Source organism: Papio anubis, chromosome 4, assembly GCF_008728515.1.
Source record: "Papio anubis isolate 15944 chromosome 4, Panubis1.0, whole genome shotgun sequence".
Classification (NCBI taxonomy): domain Eukaryota; kingdom Metazoa; phylum Chordata; class Mammalia; order Primates; family Cercopithecidae; genus Papio; species Papio anubis.
In genome coordinates this window covers 58,343,377-58,361,420 of record NC_044979.1, presented here as the reverse complement: position 1 = coordinate 58,361,420, position 18,044 = coordinate 58,343,377, and the positions used below count along the sequence as shown (strand labels likewise).

The following is an 18,044-nucleotide window of genomic DNA, read 5'->3' as shown; positions in this document are numbered from 1 at the left end:
AGAGAATAGCTTTGGGGTAGGAAATTAGTACTGTCTAAAGATTCATTGGTCTCAGAATGCTATATAACCACAGTCAGTATTTCTAGGCATTTTCAGGATAAAGTTGACTGTGGATACCTATTCAATTTTGCTATTTTGGAGGGTTTTCTTTTTTTATGGATAGCCGTTGCAACAACTATTTTTATATACTTTATTCTTTTCATCGTATGAGTGAGAAGGAGGTCGTTCTAGGCCATTAATAACTTTTGTGTACTAGAATATTCTTTCTTACATGCTTCATTTAAATGGTGGCTTTAGAGTCCATGTTATGACCAATACTAATCTCTTTTGGACAACACTTAAATTCTAAGTTGCAGCACCTATGCCCAAAATCTAAGAATGTTTTGAGTGAATTACCTGTATCAGTTTCAAATGACTTTTTTTTTTAATGCCCACATGCTGACAATAGAACACTGAACCTCTAAGCTAACTGTAAAGAAGCTGTTTTTGAATATCTCTGCTAGCCTTAACATCTAAAATTAAGTATTTGATAGATGACTTCTAAGATCTTAAAATTGTTACCTCTTAAATATTTTACACACTTATAAAAATATTTATTATATTCTATATTCCACTAAAATGCAAATCCTAGGTTCTTTAAATTTCTCAAAATCAGTCTTTAATATTTATAATTAAGATGGTGAGATTTTTCAATGACATTTAGGTTACTGAAAAGAGGAAGAAAAAGAGCAGGAAAAGAGACGAGAAAGTAAAAATAGGGTATCTGTTCTAATGTTCTCTTTAAGTGATACTCTTATGTGAACACAGTACAATTTCCTGAATGCAAATCTAATAGTAATTAATATGTAATGTAATTTGTTATTACAGATTTACATCCAATTTCAAATCCTCTGTGAATTCAATTAGAATTAATTCTATCTCATCTTACATATCTTATTGAATACATTTTTCAAATATAATTTTGATCCTGTTGATTTGAGATGATTTGTGTTTCATAAACATTTGCATGCAAGTATGATATATGACAGGGTGTCACATATATCACGTGATACATGAGGTTTAGATAAAATAAGATATTCTCTAATTATAAAAGAAAACATGTAGAATATTGCATATAAAGTCCTTACCTTATTTGCTTACAGCTACAGCATTGAAGAGAAAAGCATACATAGAAATTCAATCAAGAAAATAACCAAATAGACATTTAAAACAAGGAAATCCTGCAAAAGACAATGTGCTCCATATGATACACATACAGATAAATGTATATTTTAGTTATATGATATATAGGCATATAAATATATGAAGGTATTCTAAAGAACATAATTGGCAACCTTAAACCCTAAGTAACTATTTCCTCTCATAATGTCCCTTCAAATCTGCTCTGTAGGGTGATACTCCTCCCCCTAGATAAAATCTTGGTCAGTTCTCCATAGCTATAGTAAGTAATAACATCTTTCTAGTACTTTAGTCACTTAAACTACTCCAGTTTTGAAACTGATAGGTATAGCCAGAGCAGAATAAAAACTCCAACTTTCACTCACAATTAAGGCTTCTGCACTTGCCTAATCTGCCATGCTACAGAAGGCTGACCTACAGTATGAAAGTAGGGCCTAGACGGATACTTTTCTATTTTCTCAATGTATCATTCTTCCCCTCCTCAGTTGTTAACTTACATGGTTTATGATGACACCAGGGTTCAAGATGGTGAAGGGAAGTGATGTGGGGGCACAAGAAAGCGCGTTCGTGCTGGTGCTTTGTGAGCAGCCATTGTTGCTGCCTGGGTTTGGCAGGGGTCAAAGTTAATACTGGATCTTCTTTCCCTTGCAGAGCATTTCAGTTCCTTCAGCATTCTTCAGACCATCCATTCCTCTCCCCATTCTTTGCTAGGGATCCCTTCCTTGCCTGCATTTCACTGACCGTTATGTGGGTCTCAGCAGTCTCTCTCTCCATAGACTCTATCTGTTGGGATTCTACTCTCTTTTAGGGGCCCTGTGGGAAAAAGTCAATTTAAGATGACTCCAGGCCAGCTTTCAATCACATTTGTGTGGTCCATGCTTTCTCTATGTATCTTTGGTTCACATTCCATTGTAATTTACTCCTCAAAATGAAGCCGTCTATGCTGTTGTCACAAGTGCTCTTCTTCCGGTGTAGACAGATGTGTTTTAATTAATAAAAATCAAAATTAAAAGTATCACTAATTAATAGTTTTTTAATCTTGTAATCATGGAAACAAAACATTAAAAACTATCAAAAACTATCATGTGTGGTGGACACACTTATTGATGTTAAAAACACTGGGGATCATCAAAATAGGCAAATTACTTCCTTTTACAAATAAAAAGCAAAATAGGCAAATAACTTCCTTTTACAAATACAAATCAATTTAGTAAAAGTTGTTACATGGGCAGACCAAAGGCTTTTATGATGCACTCAAAAGAGGCTGGGGTCTGAAGTCAAACCTAACAAGGTTTGAACCTTATCTCTGCTATGTATTAGTTATAAGAAGTTGGTCAAGTTGAACAAATTATGTAATCTCAGTTTCTTCTATGAAATGGGGATAATATTATATATGACTATTTTCTTGTTTTGATGATCAAATAAAATGTAACACATATAGCATCTGTTGCACAGAAGCTTCTAAATAATTATTATTTGCACTGTTCAATACTGGTCAAATTATTTTTTATAATAACTGTGGCCTCTTCCAATATACATGCATAAATATTTTTCAAGTTATTAAATTATTACTATGCAATAGTTACCAAGTATATATGAGATGCATTATTAAAATGAGAACCTTTGTTTTGTTATGCTATCAAAAACAGATTTTATGCCTTTTTTTAAGATAAAGCAAATAAACCAGTAAACAGGCTACTACTTCTATTGAATTTATATATTTGGGGTTAGTAAACGAAGTAGAGAAGCTCTGGCTTTTCATGAAATAGGGCGAGATGGACCATTACGGAAAATTCTGCCACGTCCAATGTCTTGCTGGGAGAAAACTCTAAGAATTCAGACACATAGTCACAAAGCTTTTTATGTTGCAAATCCTGTTTATTTAGATATTTACAACTCCTCATTATCTTTGAACAAGTTATCCATGCTTGTAGCCAAGCAATAGTTAAGCTATTGCTAAACAGAGTCCCCAGAATTGCATCTGTAGCTACTGGATTCACCCAAAGGGAGGATACTAGTATTGTTCCCACATAGATAGTGTCACTACTTCCTTCATTGTTTATAACCCCCATATACATACATATATGTGTGTGTATATATATGCATTTATTTCAAAATTCTCTCTGTAATGAATGCTTTGATCTTTCCATGTGGGATGAGCTTTTGTCATCTGATTGTTCTACTCCAACACAAATCCAAAACAGCACAGCAAAGATCTACTATAAAATATCTAGAACACAGCTCTAGATAATCTCTCTCTTTAATATCTAGAATTCCAAGATATGTTATCTTTATTAACGGGATCTATTTAAGATTGCTCTTTTCTAGATCAGTATTATTACTATCTATGTCCACTGTATACAGACAATGTATATTTTTCCTTCGAAAACATGAAAAGGGAATTGTGGTTTATTGAAAGTATTAGTATGAACTCATTAATTTAATATGTTTAAATGTACTTAATATATTACATATACATGCATTCAAATATTTCTTCTTACATTTCTTAGTTCTGTCTACTGAAAGAGACTAGAAACAATGGCCAAAAGCAATATCAAGTCAAATACCCAGATCTTGGTATCTAAATATAATTTGTCACTAGAAAGAACCAAGGCTCCTTGAAGGAAAGGCAGATTCCAGAGCTGGGGAAGAGAAATAACAAAATAATATGGAACATCTTGTACATTTGAAAACAAGGAAGTACTTAAAAGAATCAGAGGGATGGCTGGGTGTGGTGGTTCACGCCTGTAATCCCAGCACTTTGGGAAGCCGAGGCAGTGGATCATTTGAGGTCAGGAGATCGAGACCAGCCTGATCAACCTGGTGAAACCCTGTCTCTACTAAAAATAATGAATGTCTCAAACATAATTCTACTTCTATAACTTAAAATAATGAATTCAACGAATTAGTAACTGGCTCTCAATGCCAATATATTTAAAAGTAGGCTGAAAATATATCATAAGATATACTATATGAAAAGTTGAATTTAAAATTGTATGTCAATAATTACTCAATCTTTACACAATATTTCCATGAGCTTAGTTCACATTAAATATGAACTACTGTATTTAATATTTTATTGTTTTACATTAAATGATGGTAATATTCTAATGGCTATTGGCTTTTAACTAGAACAAATATATCATGGAAACTTCTGAAGATAAATTCTATCTTATGTTAAATCATAATAACAAAAAGATATTATATTCACTTATTTAAAAATGATTTGTTGAGTAACTGCTACTAATACTACATACTACATAGTAATAGCACTCTGTAGTACTTTTAATATGTTGGACCATATGTGCCCAGAGATGAATTAATAATGTCTCTCTCCTAAAGAACCTCACCAGTGATAAAAGCAGACATGTAAATCAGTAATTGCAAAGCAATGTGTCAAATGCACAAGACAATGACAGCTTAAAAACTGAACAATTCAATGGGTCATAGGCAGGAGAGAGTGAGAAGCGGCCTTCTAAAGGAGAAGATGCTTGAAGGGGACTTTCAAAGATGAGTTCGTTATCAGGAAAGAAAGAATGCCTGAGAAGAATATTAAACAATGAAAACAGCATATGCAAAGTCACAAATGCATGGATTAGCACAATATATGGTGGGAATGGGTTAGGAAAGTTTTAAATTTTAAGTGGGAACCAAATTGTGGAAGCCCTTATGCACCAACCTAAGTAGTAGGATAATTGAATGCATAAAAGAATCAAAGTGAAAATTACCTACTCTCTGGCAAGCCAACTTCCCACTTCAGGACATAGAGTAGGTAATGTTCACTTTCATTCTTGTATGCATGAAAAGAAGTTCATTTCTCCTGGGCCTGAAAAGTCTTTCCCCCAGATTTTTGTATGACTGGATACTATTCATTATTCAAGTCCTGGCCTAAAACACTTCCTAAGAGAAGCCCTCCCTTACCATCCAGCTAAAGTAGCACCACACTGTCATATCCACCTGTTAACTTTCCATTTCCTTTGTTTGTAAAGCTTTCAATACAGAAACATACAATAAATACCAATTTTACAGCTTTATGTAACATACACAAACATCTCCTTGATCCTCGCAAATTAGACAGAACATCGTGGAAATTGCTAAGCAACGTTTGGTGTGGTGCAGACTCTAGGGATTTGCTGGCTGGCAACATTCCCTTCATCCTGTAATGAACATACTTTGTTCAGTAGTAGCCATATGAGTATGACTAAAGCAAAGAGATGCATTCAGAGATATTTGCATTTTCTTATCTCAAAAAGAAAACTTTAGTGCAAAATTATCAGATAGCATGATAAAACATAGTGAAACATTTTGGGGAGACTGGAAAAGATGTTTCTAGCCCTCTAAATCATACCTCATATGCAAATCTTTCTGCTTTTCAAGAGAGACCTACATTTGTCTCCAGAGAAGAGGACTGGGAAATAAATCTTATTATTAGTCCTAGGAAAATGTAAACTTCTTTTATTTAGCTTTTCCTGATGAAATGTAAACTTTAGGGAATTTTCATATATAAACCATTATCCTTTAAAATATGTGGGGGCTTACAAATGCAATATATCTGTTGTTCCTTTGGTCTGTAAAATATTTCAATAAATTATTGAACTCTTGAAGCCATGAAATCAAACAAACTCAATGCATGGTGTCTTTTACTTCTTCAATTTTCATTTTAAAATTCTTGAACACCTATTGTTAACAAATGAAGGACACATTTCCTTATTTCCTTATCATCCTTATCAAAATATTGTTGACAATAGAAAAACAAATTGTGGCCTATAGTAGGAAGCATAGTCATTAGCAGTATGTCCTGGAAATTTTAAAACTTTATTAAAATGCCTAATCTCTACACTATAAAATATATGCAAACAATTTAAGGTTGAAACTAGATAGGATTTATAGAACATATATAGCTATTAACTGATCAATATCTTAATGAAAATTAACTGGACATAAAAATATTCACAATCGTCCTTAAAGAACATGAACTAGGCTTGGCACGGTGGCTCACGCCTGTAATCCCAGCACTTTGGGAAGCCGAGGCAGGTGGATTATCTGAGGTCAGAAGTTCAAAACCAGCCTGACCAACCCCATCTCTACTAAAAACAACAAAAATAGAAAAAAAAAAAATTAGCTGGGCACGGTGGTGGACCAGTAATCACCGTAGCACCGTAATCCCAGCTACTCAGGTGGCTGAGGCAGAAGAATTGCTTGAACCCAGGAGGTAGAGGTTGCAGTGAGCCGAGATTGTACCGCTGCACTCCAGCCTGGGTGTGACAGAGTGAGACTCCGTACCCCCCCACCAAAAAAAAAAAAAAAAAAAAAAAAGAATATGAACTACATTGTATCATATATTTATGTAAAATTTTGAATTGTATATTTATTCACAGCATACTTTTATTTACCAACGTACATTGTACATTATACAAATCTTGATTACATTTACATTATACATTTACAATATTAAAATTTTGTGACTAGTCTTCAAATATCTGACAGCTTTTGAGTCAGTGAATTATTTAAGAAAAAACTCAGAAGAGTTTTGAAAAAGGAGCAGGTGTGATTCTACAAATTCGATATGAGGCACCAGTGGGAGAAGTCAATTGGATAAGCACATGAAATATTAGGAGTGCTTGTGAGGGGGAAGTAACAGGTCTATTGTGTGCAGTGCTGGACAGGCTGCATATGGAGAATGTGTTAAAAGAGCATTTGCAAACATAAGCATTACTCGAAGATATTAAACAGAATGATGAAAGCCTGGCCTTTGATTATTCATTGCTGACATATGCATTGCAGTGATGGCATTAATGCCTAATTATTAAGCTAACATGAATTGACAATGAACAAGTCATGCTTTATAAATAAAAATGTATGTTGTTTGATTTGACTCATTCTTTGTGAACCTATGTGAGCTTCATATTCTTTCTCTCGATGTCCTATTTTTTTGATCTATAGTTTGTGAGGTTCACCTTTTTCCTCTTTAGAAAATGGTGATAGCTTCGCTTTTCAACTGACTCCCCTAATGTCCACTTTTCTTCAGAGATTACAGACAATGGTTTTCCAAACCTCCTGATTCTTTTATTGCCTTAGGATCTAATTGAGAGCAGTTGAAAGATTAAAATCCTCTAAAGCAATTAAATTATTTCTAATTATCCCATGACCTGTTTTAAGCTACAATTTTCTCTCAAAGAAACTTACCCTCCATTTTTCTTTTAAAATTACTCCCCATGATAGAGAAAGTAGGAGACAATTGTCTCAAAACTTTACCAACTTCCCAGATAGCAATCTGCTTATTCCTCTTGATCTATTAAAATACCATTAAAATTTTGGGGTTTACTTTGTTGGTGTCAGTTGATTTTGTGCTTACTATAATAGATTCATTTGACCCTTTCATATTCACTGATATCTACATGTGCAGTTTTTTTCCTACTACTGTAGTTTCTCTTATTCATTCAACCTCAGTGAGGAATACAAACATGAGTCATGCTCTCAAAGAAGCCTAGAAGTGAGGCTGAGATATGTCAACAGTGTTGTAATACAAGCCAGGAAGAAACGTGATAAAAGGTTCAGGTAGCATGTACTAAGAGTTCAGTAGATAATGTTACTGTAGGTGATTATATATAAATTTAAAAAAAAGTTCTATAAGGGCTTTATTTAAGCTGGACTTCCAAAGAATCCCCTATCCAAGAAAATGGTTGGGCCTTAATAGGTCTATAAATTACGTGAAATTATATGTAATATTTGGAAAATGTGTATGTGTGTGCAATACATGTAATACTATATATATACACATACACACAATACTGTGTATATATGTGTGTGATACAATGTATATATTGTGGTAGAGAGAAAAGGGCAGAATAAGACCCCTAGTATTCATCAAATTCTGAAAGACATCCACACAGAGCGGCATTTGGAGAGTTCTGCAAAATTATTAAAACAGTATGATTAGAATTACATTCTCATTGCTTCCTAGTGTTCATCAGCACTTTTGCTTCTCAACAATCTAAGCAAGCATGATGAATTTGTCGTTGAATTTCTTGAAACATGCTTTTCCAGAAACTAGAAAACACATCTGATTGTTCCTTACTATTTTGCAGTATAATATGTTCATTTCCTTCCCAAAACCTTTTCTTCACCTACAAGTTCACTGATAAAAATTAAACCCATAATATTATTCCTTTGTTTCCTTTCACTTTCTTGAAATTGAAATTGTTGTCATTTTAAATGAATAATACAATTATTTTAAAAATAAGAGGCAGAATTAGAATATGGGCACTAGATATCATACTAACATAACAGAATATTTCACATTTATTTTTTAAAATTGTATGGGGATTGATGGGAAACTGAATTCATATACTGAGAAGAGCTACAGAGAATAAAAAGAATACATTAATATGTGCATTTAGAAAGCAGAGGGAATAGTAACATAAAAAAGTAGTTTAAAACATAAAAGTAAGAGATAAGTAGTGTTTCATAGAGTTTTCCGTAAGGATAAGTGCATGAAAAATGGCAAGATTGTTTTAAAAGATTTAGAATTCACAAACTAGAAAGTGACAGAAATTGAACTACTCACTAACATTTAAAAGCGGGGGGTGGCGGGGGGGAGAGATCCAGCTACTTGATGGCATGAAATCAAAGTACTTGAATTTTTGAAGTCTATTTAAAAATCTAGTAAGGAATGCCTACAATTACAAAAGGTATGAGATTGTCTTTTTGAGTTTAGTAGAATATAAACTGATGATAAAAGACTGACAGGCACCAAATAAGTAGAGTGCAAAACAACAACAACAAAAAAGAAAGATAAATTCACGTAATTATATTCAAGCAGTATCACTGCATAAGATTGCATAAGAAATATATTTCCAAATCCCAAACAATACGATCCTGTTGTATTGTAAGCATATATTGAATACAATAACAAAAGTATCAAGGGTTCTTATTAAAGTACCCGTTATCATGTACGTAAAATATTGCAAAACTTTAAAGTCACAGAACAAAACATTATTTTTTTTCCTGTTATCTTTTTTGAGATGATCAAATTTCTTCACACTTTGTGAACTGCATAGTTAAGATGGAGCAATGATTTGAACTATTTGCAACTGCGGTTCCTTCTCCACTCTTTATATATTGTTTGGGCCATGAATCTATGCAAAGAGATGTTTTACAAGAACGTAAGTCACATCATTCAGGACTTTCTAACAACCAAAATGATCTAATCTGCTTAGATTTAAGTGGTCAGATTTTGCCTCTTCCTTCCTTTCCTCTCAATGTTCCCAGATCATTTGCAGAGAGATAGGTAACTAATTGACAGTGTTGTTTGAGAGTAAATTCCTGAGTTATATAGAAGTTGGACCAATTATTCCCTCATAAAACTAAAACAAGTTCTAAAATAGTTGTATGAAATGCAGAAACACAATCAATGAACATTATTCTTGACTGAAATGAAACAGCCCTGGTGCTTTCATGCAAACTTAACTGCTATAAACCTAAAAGACACAATCACCAAAAGATGTGAAGTCTTGAGATAAAGATTAGCACTATAAATGTCATTTGATAAGATATCAGATAAAATACACATTTCTGTACATGTGATTTGAAGAGTCCAAGCCCCTAAAACTTCTCACTAACCCCAAGATGCCTGAATTTCTCAACATTACATTTTCACATTGTAATACAGTTTTCTTTCCTGGTCTTTCCTCTTTTCTCTGCCTAGTAAAGGATGTTATAACATTGCGGTTCAATGTTTTTCCTCTTCTTCTATTTTCCACTCTGCTGGTTATGGCCAATGAGTCAAGGTTGAAAGTGTCTCCATATATATCTCTGCAGCTCGAACTCTCCAGAACTTGGGCTTGTATTTCCAGTTACTGGACTTAAGCTGGACACACCCACAGTGTCCCCGGACTGGGCCAGGAATGCCGAAAACCACTGCACAAACATGAAAAATCGTTCTGTAATTTAGACAAAGTTTGGAGAGAGAGTCACATTTTATCATAGTACAAATACAAACCTGCAAAAGAGCAGAATCCCGGACTGGGCCAGGAAAGCTGGAAACCACTGAATAAACAGGAAAAATCATTCTGCAATTTAGGCAAAGTTTGGAAAGAGAGTCACATTTTATAATAGTACAAATACAAACCTACAAAAGAGTAGAATTTAAAATCCACATGAATTTGCAGATGAAAACTAGAGACAAAATAAAGTTGCTTTTGTGGGGTTCAGTATGTCATTGTTAGAAACAGTGACAGAGAAGTCTAAGAAACTCCATACTGTGCTAAATAAATCCACCTTTTAAGTGTGGATTCTTTTTTTTTTTTTTTTTTTTTGTGGGCTTTTGTTTTATTTTACATTCAAGGGGTATAATTGCAGATTGGGTTAACATTTTTGTGTGAATATTGAAACAGTTGTGAAAATAAGTTTATTAATAGGAATCATCACAGACGAACTATGAAATAGATCGAGTTTGTGTCTCACCATGTCATCACTATCTCTCAAGTCTGCGTAGACCCAGTGTTTATGCAGAGCTGTCCCCAGCTCTTGAAGACACTGGTTTCTTAACCTCAGTTTCATGGATAAGTATATTTTGTCTTTTCTTCATTGATATGTGCTCTCCTGCATTCTGTTATTGTAAGACATTACTATGAGTGTAAAGAGATAATCGTTTAATACTATCAGTAAGAATTCATATATATACTTTTATAGAAAGAAAATATGTGTGTATATATATATTCTTTCTTTTCTTTTTTTTTTTTTTTTTTTTTGAGACAGAGTCTCCCTTTGTCACCAGGCTGGATTGCAGTGGTGTGATCTCAGCTCACCACAACCTCTGCCTCCCAGGTTCAAGCGATTCTCCTGCCTTAACCAAGAATTCATATTAAAGCAGTGGTCATTTAATGAAATTTTGGACACCCTCACTTTAGACACATCTGCTATCAGGCAAAATTCTACTGAGCTTTTACACTGTGTCAGACAATGTGCCAGACACTAAGAATGCAAATAAAACATAGAACCTGGAAAGTTGTGTTTCTGCAAAGGATACATGGAGACATAAATAAAAGCTGTGTTGGTAACAGAAATGAGAATCATAAAACGCTTCCAAGAAAGAAAGTGGGCCCAGAGGTATTTCTTTGAGGGTGAGCAGGCAGGGAAAGGGTTGCATTTCGGGCAAACACAAACCATGAAATGGCCTAGTGAGCCAAGGAAAGTAAGGCGTTCAACTCTGGAAGAAGTAAAGGGTTGAAAGGAGAAGTGAAGACACAGGCCTGAGCCTTAGGTAGGACACCTGGGTCAGCTGTCCCAGTCCCCAGACATGGTGGGAGATTGGCTCAAGCCACTGTACCTTACTGTCCTTATCTGAACATAATTACATTTCAATGTTGAAACTCCTGTTTTAATTATATTCCAAGGGACCTAGAATAGATGGCATAAAGGGGCCTCCTTTCATTTGTGTTAATCTTGGAGAACCCACATTAGCTTTGTTGCCCTGGATTCCAGTCTCAGAGTACATGCAGAAATATGGCTGAACAGTTAAAAAGTGTGGGAAGGAGGATCCAAGGAGGATAAGGAGTTTGGACTTTGCTGTGTATTTATTGGGCGGCACTGGGCGGTTTTAAACACCGAAAAAAGGAGAGGTTTCAGAAAGGTCTCTTGCATCACAATAGAGATTTTTGAGATAAAAAGGAGAAAGAAAAGCAAACACAATAATCGTGGAGTACTGATATTGACAGACTGGACTCAGAAACAGTGTGGGTAAGACACTGTATGCCCTACAATACTGTAGTCAGCAAAACAATGGTCCCTCTAAAAAAGGTACCACAACTCTACCTCCTATTGGTAGTGTGATTTGCGGCAATTTAAAAGCCCTGATCCTCCGTTTCCTCATCTGTAAAAGAAAAAAAGAAGAAAGAAACAAAGAAAGAATAGTAATGTCTTAAGTCAGGATCCCCAGGATCAAACTCTGAGATGAAGATTGTTTCTGCAAGTGATTTATTATAGAAATGCTATCGGGAAAAACTCATCATGTACCACAGTAAGCAAGATAGGGAAGGAGGAGGTTTCAGGCAAAATCCTAACATCAATATAATTCTACAGGGGAGTCTCAGAGTGTAAATTACACCTCAGGTTTTCTTGCTACTAGAGGCAAGAGGGCTGGTCTTTTATACTCTATAGGAAAGTCCTTGGCAAAGGGCATCTTGGGAAAGAAGTAAATTTGCAGGTGGTTTTGTCTGGCTCTCTGAGTCAGTAGACAAAGTGAGTCTAGTAGCGTTTGGGCATTCCTCCAAAGAGAGTCTCGGGGAAGCCTGCAAGAAGCAAAAGAATGCAGAAGCTAGAGGAAGGATACTCAGTTCAACCAAAGGGATCCTAGGAGATTTGGGTGGAGACCATGTCTGCCACAAGCATCTATCCCATAGAACTCTTCTAAGAACTGAATGCATTCATATCTTTCTTTCTTTGGCTTTTAGGATTCCTAAACTATTTTTCTTCTGGAATAGCATGCAATATTTAGCGTTCTGCTCTACACTTGGAGTGCTTAGTGATGAAATAATTTTTTCTTGACATAGCATAAAATCCAAAAAGGGTAAATAAAGTGAATGTGAGGAATACAAAAATAGAGAGAAAAAATATAGTCTGATCCCAATTTCTGACTCCAAGGATAGTGCTTTCCTCAGGGTTCAACTTTTATCAGTCAAGATCCAGTCAAAGGGTGTTAACTATTAGGAGAGGGAAAAAGCCCACTAAAGAACACAGCAATAGTGATTGTTGGGAATAGTCACTATCTGTCAGGCTACAGAAGAGTACCCAAAGAGAGAATAACTAAGAAGAACTTCCCCCTACCCACCCGCCACCCTACTAAGCCTGAGAGTAGGACCTCATTGGAAATAATATGGCTGTGGTCCACTTAATGATACAGAAATTTAAGGTGTCACACACTGGGCTGCTGAGGAAACCATCAGCTGTGTTTTCAGTAAAACTTGCTAGGAAGCCATTCCACTGACATGCCAGCAGCACTCCATAGAAAGACACACACTAGGGAACTGGCCAAATTTACTGAAGATTATGTAACATGGCCTTCCTGCACACCACTGGTCAGAAAGTCACTCACTGGCCACCACACCGTAGGAGCAAGCAGGAAAGCACTGGAACCAAGAAAAGGAGCCCCTTTCTTTCTGCAGTGTGTCCTTAGCACCTTCTATTGACAAACCTAAACATTGTGCCAACTGACCATAAAGACGTTTACAGATTTCAACTCTAATGTCACAATTTAGGGCAAAGAAGGGTGGCTGTGAAGCTGAAGAGTGCTAAATTAACTGGCACACACCCCAGTGACACTTCTGGGATTTGGGGGATGGGAGAAGCATGCTGTTATGCCCAAATCCTGCTCCATTTGTTTACTTTTTTCCTAATTGCCCCCTGAAAGAAAGCGCAGGCCCAATCTTTTGGGACACTACGTACTGAGAGTTGGTATGACACATGGTAAGTGCACAGAGAGTTCAATTCAGTAACTGAGACAAAGTCTAGAGCTGAATCACTTGGGTCTGAATGTTACCTTCACCATTAACCAGATTTGTAGCCTTGCAAAATTTCATCCTTGTATACCGCAGTTTCCTTACCTGTAAAAGGAGATAACAGTACCTACTTTATCAAAATGTCAGGAGAAATGAAGTATTATGTGTAAAGCCTATAGAACAACATCTAGCATGTAGTTAGAACCTAATAAATATTAGTATCTTCCATGAATGGTAGCTTGTCATTTGGTTTTACAATATAAATATTCGGTTCTCATGATGAGTTTCTATTTAGAACTATGCCTCATAATGCTAACACTCAACTTCTCTGGGTGAGATTAGGCTTTGCTATCAAGTCTTGCCTACTCCTGGGCATTGCTTGCAGATCTGGCTTCAGATCCTGGCACTGCCCCTGGCTCACTGAATAAGCTTCACTAGTGCAGCCAACTTATGGAGGATCTGTTTTCTCAAGTGAAAAAAGACACAAGGTTAAACAAATCATCTTTAAGATCTCTTCCAGTTCTGACTACATTTGATCCCCCTCATCCCCAAGTAGTAAGTTACACCTAAGAGGGAAAGAGGAAGGGAATTATCATTTCGAACGCCTACTCACCTGTGCCAGGAGAGCACTGCTGTGCCTGCTTTCCCTGATTCCATTCTCACCACAGTCTTAACAGATTAGTATTTTTAAAGTCCATTTAACAACTAAGAAAGCTGAGGCTCAGGAAGGTCAGTTTACTCAAGATCACATTCTCAGTAAGCAATAGAGTTTGGATTGAAACCTGGTGTTTCTGTTTGGGTCGACTCAACATTTTTAACTGTACTGTTTGCCTCCTACATCACCTTCATCTCAGACATTAAGAATCCTACCTGTTCAGTGCTTTTCATCCTCTGCTTTAAAGAGATAAGTGGGTGTGCAACTTTTTTTTTTTGTCTGAAACATATCATTTAAAAGTTAAGCAAATGAAATTCATTTACCAGTTACAGGAATTAAAAAAAAAAAATCACTGTTAATGTCTCACAGGAAATAGCTCTCCTGTGGAAATCAGCAGCCTCCCTGCATCCTTTTTTGCCCCTATCCTCCCCTCTCCTGGATGCAAACCTGGCGAAAAGGGAACACTGGTTGGGGTCAGCGAGCTGAGTTCCAGCTCCGACTGTGCCATTTTCACTCTCGGAGCCTTCTCCCCTTTCTCTGTGACTAAAGGAGTGTTGGGCCAGATCGTCTTAAGGTTTCTTCCCCAGGTACAAGCCGACTCTGGTGGCTTTCATGGGCAAGGGAGCGCCTCTGCCTTCTCTCGGCCGCAGGTCCCTAGTTAAATTGTCCATTTTCTCTGCGGAGGCTGCTCATTGCATCCGTTACCTCCACCCCTAGTCCTGTAGACCCTTTCTGTTTCCCCTGCTTGGGAAAAGCGAAGCCCCTTACCCTGGATAGCCTTTCACTAGACTACCGCAACCCTCCGCGAAATTCCCCTACTCGCGGGACGCGCGGGAGGGGGCCTGCCCGGGGGAACGCGAGGCTGCTTCCCCTCTGCGCAATCAGGGTACGCAGCCTCCAGTTCTCTAACTTTCTCCTTCTCTAAGAGGGAATTTCGAGAACTTTGAGACAAATAAGTGACTGTATAGATGAAGACATGAAACCTCTCTACACAGTGAACTTCCCCAGGCCACAAGTCTCCCAGGCCTTCTCCCGCAATGCCCCGCCGGGTCCCCCGCCCCAGTTCCTTCTCACGGCAGGATCCCACGCCAGGAGGCTCGCAGAGACCGAGATGTGGCACCAGGAGCGCCAAAGTCCAGGTCCCGCTAGTTCTGCTCCATTGGAGCCCAGGTCGGAGGAAGTCAGCGCGTCCTCCTCGCACAGCAGCCTGGCGCGCGGCTCGGCGGCACAGAGGCTGAAGAAAGGTCCGCACTGGCTCGAGGCCCTTCCTGCCGGCCTCCCCACGCCGGGCCTCGGCTCCCCTCCTTCCCGGCTCCCGCCTCCTCCCGTAGGCTGCCAGGCGGACCCAGCCTGCCTCTCTCTCTGCCTTCACTACCGGGTCAAGCTGCGGAGGGAGGGAGGGAGGCAGCGGCGAAGCCCTCCCTGGCTCCCCACCCGGCGCGCGCGCCCCTCCTCCCCTGCCTCCTCCCCTATGCCAGTACAGTACAACTAGTACACACACACACACACACGCACACGCACCCTGCCACTGCAGCTGCCATGGATATCAGCTAACAACACACACCCAGGCGCGCGCGCGCGTTCCCACTCGCACCACGCAGGAGTGGCCCCCGGCATCCCTACCCTCCTTCCCCACCCCCACCGCACCCGCTCACCAGCTCGGTTACTGCTAGCTCCGGCTGCCGCCGCCGCCGCCGCCGACGCCACCACCACCGCTTCCTCTGCTGCGGGGCCACAGCCTTGAGTGTCATTCAAGGGACAGCACAACCTCACCCAAGCTCTCCTACCTCTGCCCAGCCGTCCCTCTCATCCTCCCCCTTCCTCGTCCACACTCCATCCAAAGAAGAGGGAAAGCACCGAATAGAGGGGGGAGAAGGCAAAGTCTGCTGTTCTTCCCCCTGGGCCCCCTTGCTCCTCCATCCTCATTCTCTCACCACCAACCCCCCTAACCCCAAGGAGCCCCCGGAACTGAGGCGACTCACCCCACTGCCATGTCCAAAAGCTTGAAAAAGAAAAGCCACTGGACTAGCAAAGTCCATGAGAGTGTCATTGGCAGGAACCCGGAGGGCCAGCTGGGCTTTGAACTGAAGGGGGGCGCCGAGAATGGACAGTTCCCCTACCTGGGGGAGGTGAAGCCCGGAAAGGTGGCCTATGAGAGCGGCAGCAAGTTGGTGTCGGAGGAGCTGCTGCTGGAGGTGAACGAGACCCCCGTGGCGGGGCTCACCATCAGGGACGTGCTGGCCGTGATCAAACACTGCAAGGACCCCCTCCGGCTCAAGTGTGTCAAGCAAGGTGAGCGCAGCGGCTTGCTCAGTGTTTTGCCGGGCGGTGGGACCGCTCGGGGCGCAGGGCAATGAAAGGGTGGGCGCGCATGTTGAAAGGGGTGTGTTGCGCGATGATGGGGTAGGGGCCAGAGGGGACCCGCAGTGCAAGTGAGTTTTGCCGGGGATTCCACTTGGGGGCTAAAGGGAGGGGAGGGGCAGGTTGCGGTGTGGCGTGCAACTTTGTTTGCTCAGTTAGACCCTCCCCTTTGGAAGGTGCTCGGCCTGGTCTGACCTCCTCAGAGATCCTGGGGCAAATTGAATGTGCGTCAGTGGCATCACCCTAAGTGGATGAACAGCTTTTGGGGAATGAAGGAAGGAAAGAAAGAAACAAGGAAGGGGAGGAAGGGAGAGAAAGAAGGAAGGAGCAACTTTAGGGTGCAGCGGCATCACCAGCGGGTCTGGGAAGAGAGGGTGGTGGGGTGAGCGGAGAACTGCGTCCAACGTTTCTGGGACTGGGCTGGAGACGCCTGGGTTCCCAGCTGTCCCTTAGGGATCCGTGAGCCACTGCTGGCGAGGAAGGGAAGGGACAAATTGCTTTGGGCGATTTGACGGGTCTTCTGTAACTTTTCCCCTTCTTCGCTCCGCTGTCCCCCTCCCCCGCCCACGGTCTTGTCATGTGGGCATCGCGCGTCACGTGCGCACTGACTAACCCCTGCGCTCACCCCTAGCCAGCCCGGCGGAGGAGGCTCCGGAAGAAGGCGCGGTGCTAGGAGCGCGGTCTAGTGCAGGGCGGGGGTCGGAGGAGATGAATGGTTGTAGGCAGGACTTTACTCAGAGGTTGCCCTCATAGAGTGGAAGTTCTCTGTGGTTGGGCTCTCCTCTGGCTCCGATTTGGGGGGCGTGTTTTGGAGGAGGAGCTGGATGAAACCCTTGCTGGTTCCAGCCCAGGCTCCCTCAGCTCCAACCTGACTTTAAAGAACCTCGATTGGAGGCTGTGATGTAGATTTGGAGAGACTGGAATCATCCAGAACTCTCTGTCTTTGCTTGAAAGAACATTATGGTGCAGAAGGAGAGAAGAGTGAGATAAAAGTTTGAATAGAGGACAACTTTAAGTAGAATAAAGTAGTAGCTTTTTTTTTTTTTTTTTCCTCACTGCACAATTCATGTGCGGTATGTATGGATATTTGTGGCACAGGCATATCAGCCTAAGGGTTTGTTGTTGTTGTCGTCGTCGATGTTACACTGTTTGTCCTGACTCAAAGGTGGAATTGAGCATGTCATTACCAGCATTTTGCCACTTAATCGTGATCAACTACCAAGAAACGCTCTTACGGAGATGTACTGCACTGTAAAATTATTCTCTAAAAAACTTGTTTTAAAGTAAACAAGAGAAAAAGAAGTCTTGGACAAAATTTCTCAAATGTAAATTGCCATACAAGAAAATGTTTT

General features: G+C 39.6%; 1 protein-coding gene and 1 long non-coding RNA gene across 10 annotated transcripts in view; one reads left to right on the top strand and one right to left on the bottom strand.

The window, feature by feature from the left end:
* Positions 1-6,521: 6,521 nt before the first annotated feature.
* Positions 6,522-12,308, bottom strand: LOC101023246. The gene is made up of 2 exons (XR_002520739.2): positions 11,995-12,308; positions 6,522-10,250 (listed from the first exon to the last, which is right to left on the bottom strand). It is a non-coding gene; the product is annotated as an uncharacterized LOC101023246 (long non-coding RNA).
* A 3,506-nt stretch (positions 12,309-15,814) lies between these two features.
* The window catches only part of LOC101024293 (membrane-associated guanylate kinase, WW and PDZ domain-containing protein 2), a 1,445,327-nt gene continuing 1,443,097 nt past the window's right edge, over positions 15,815-18,044 (top strand). For 7 of the 9 annotated variants that reach the window (XM_031665959.1, XM_031665957.1, XM_031665955.1 and 4 more), the window contains exon 1: positions 15,815-16,623. In XM_031665959.1, coding sequence (XP_031521819.1) covers positions 16,323-16,623 — 301 coding nt within the window. In that variant the 5' untranslated portion in view covers positions 15,815-16,322. The remainder of the gene's footprint in view (positions 16,624-18,044) is intronic. The other 2 variants (XM_031665961.1, XM_031665960.1) reach the window with 1 other exon arrangement.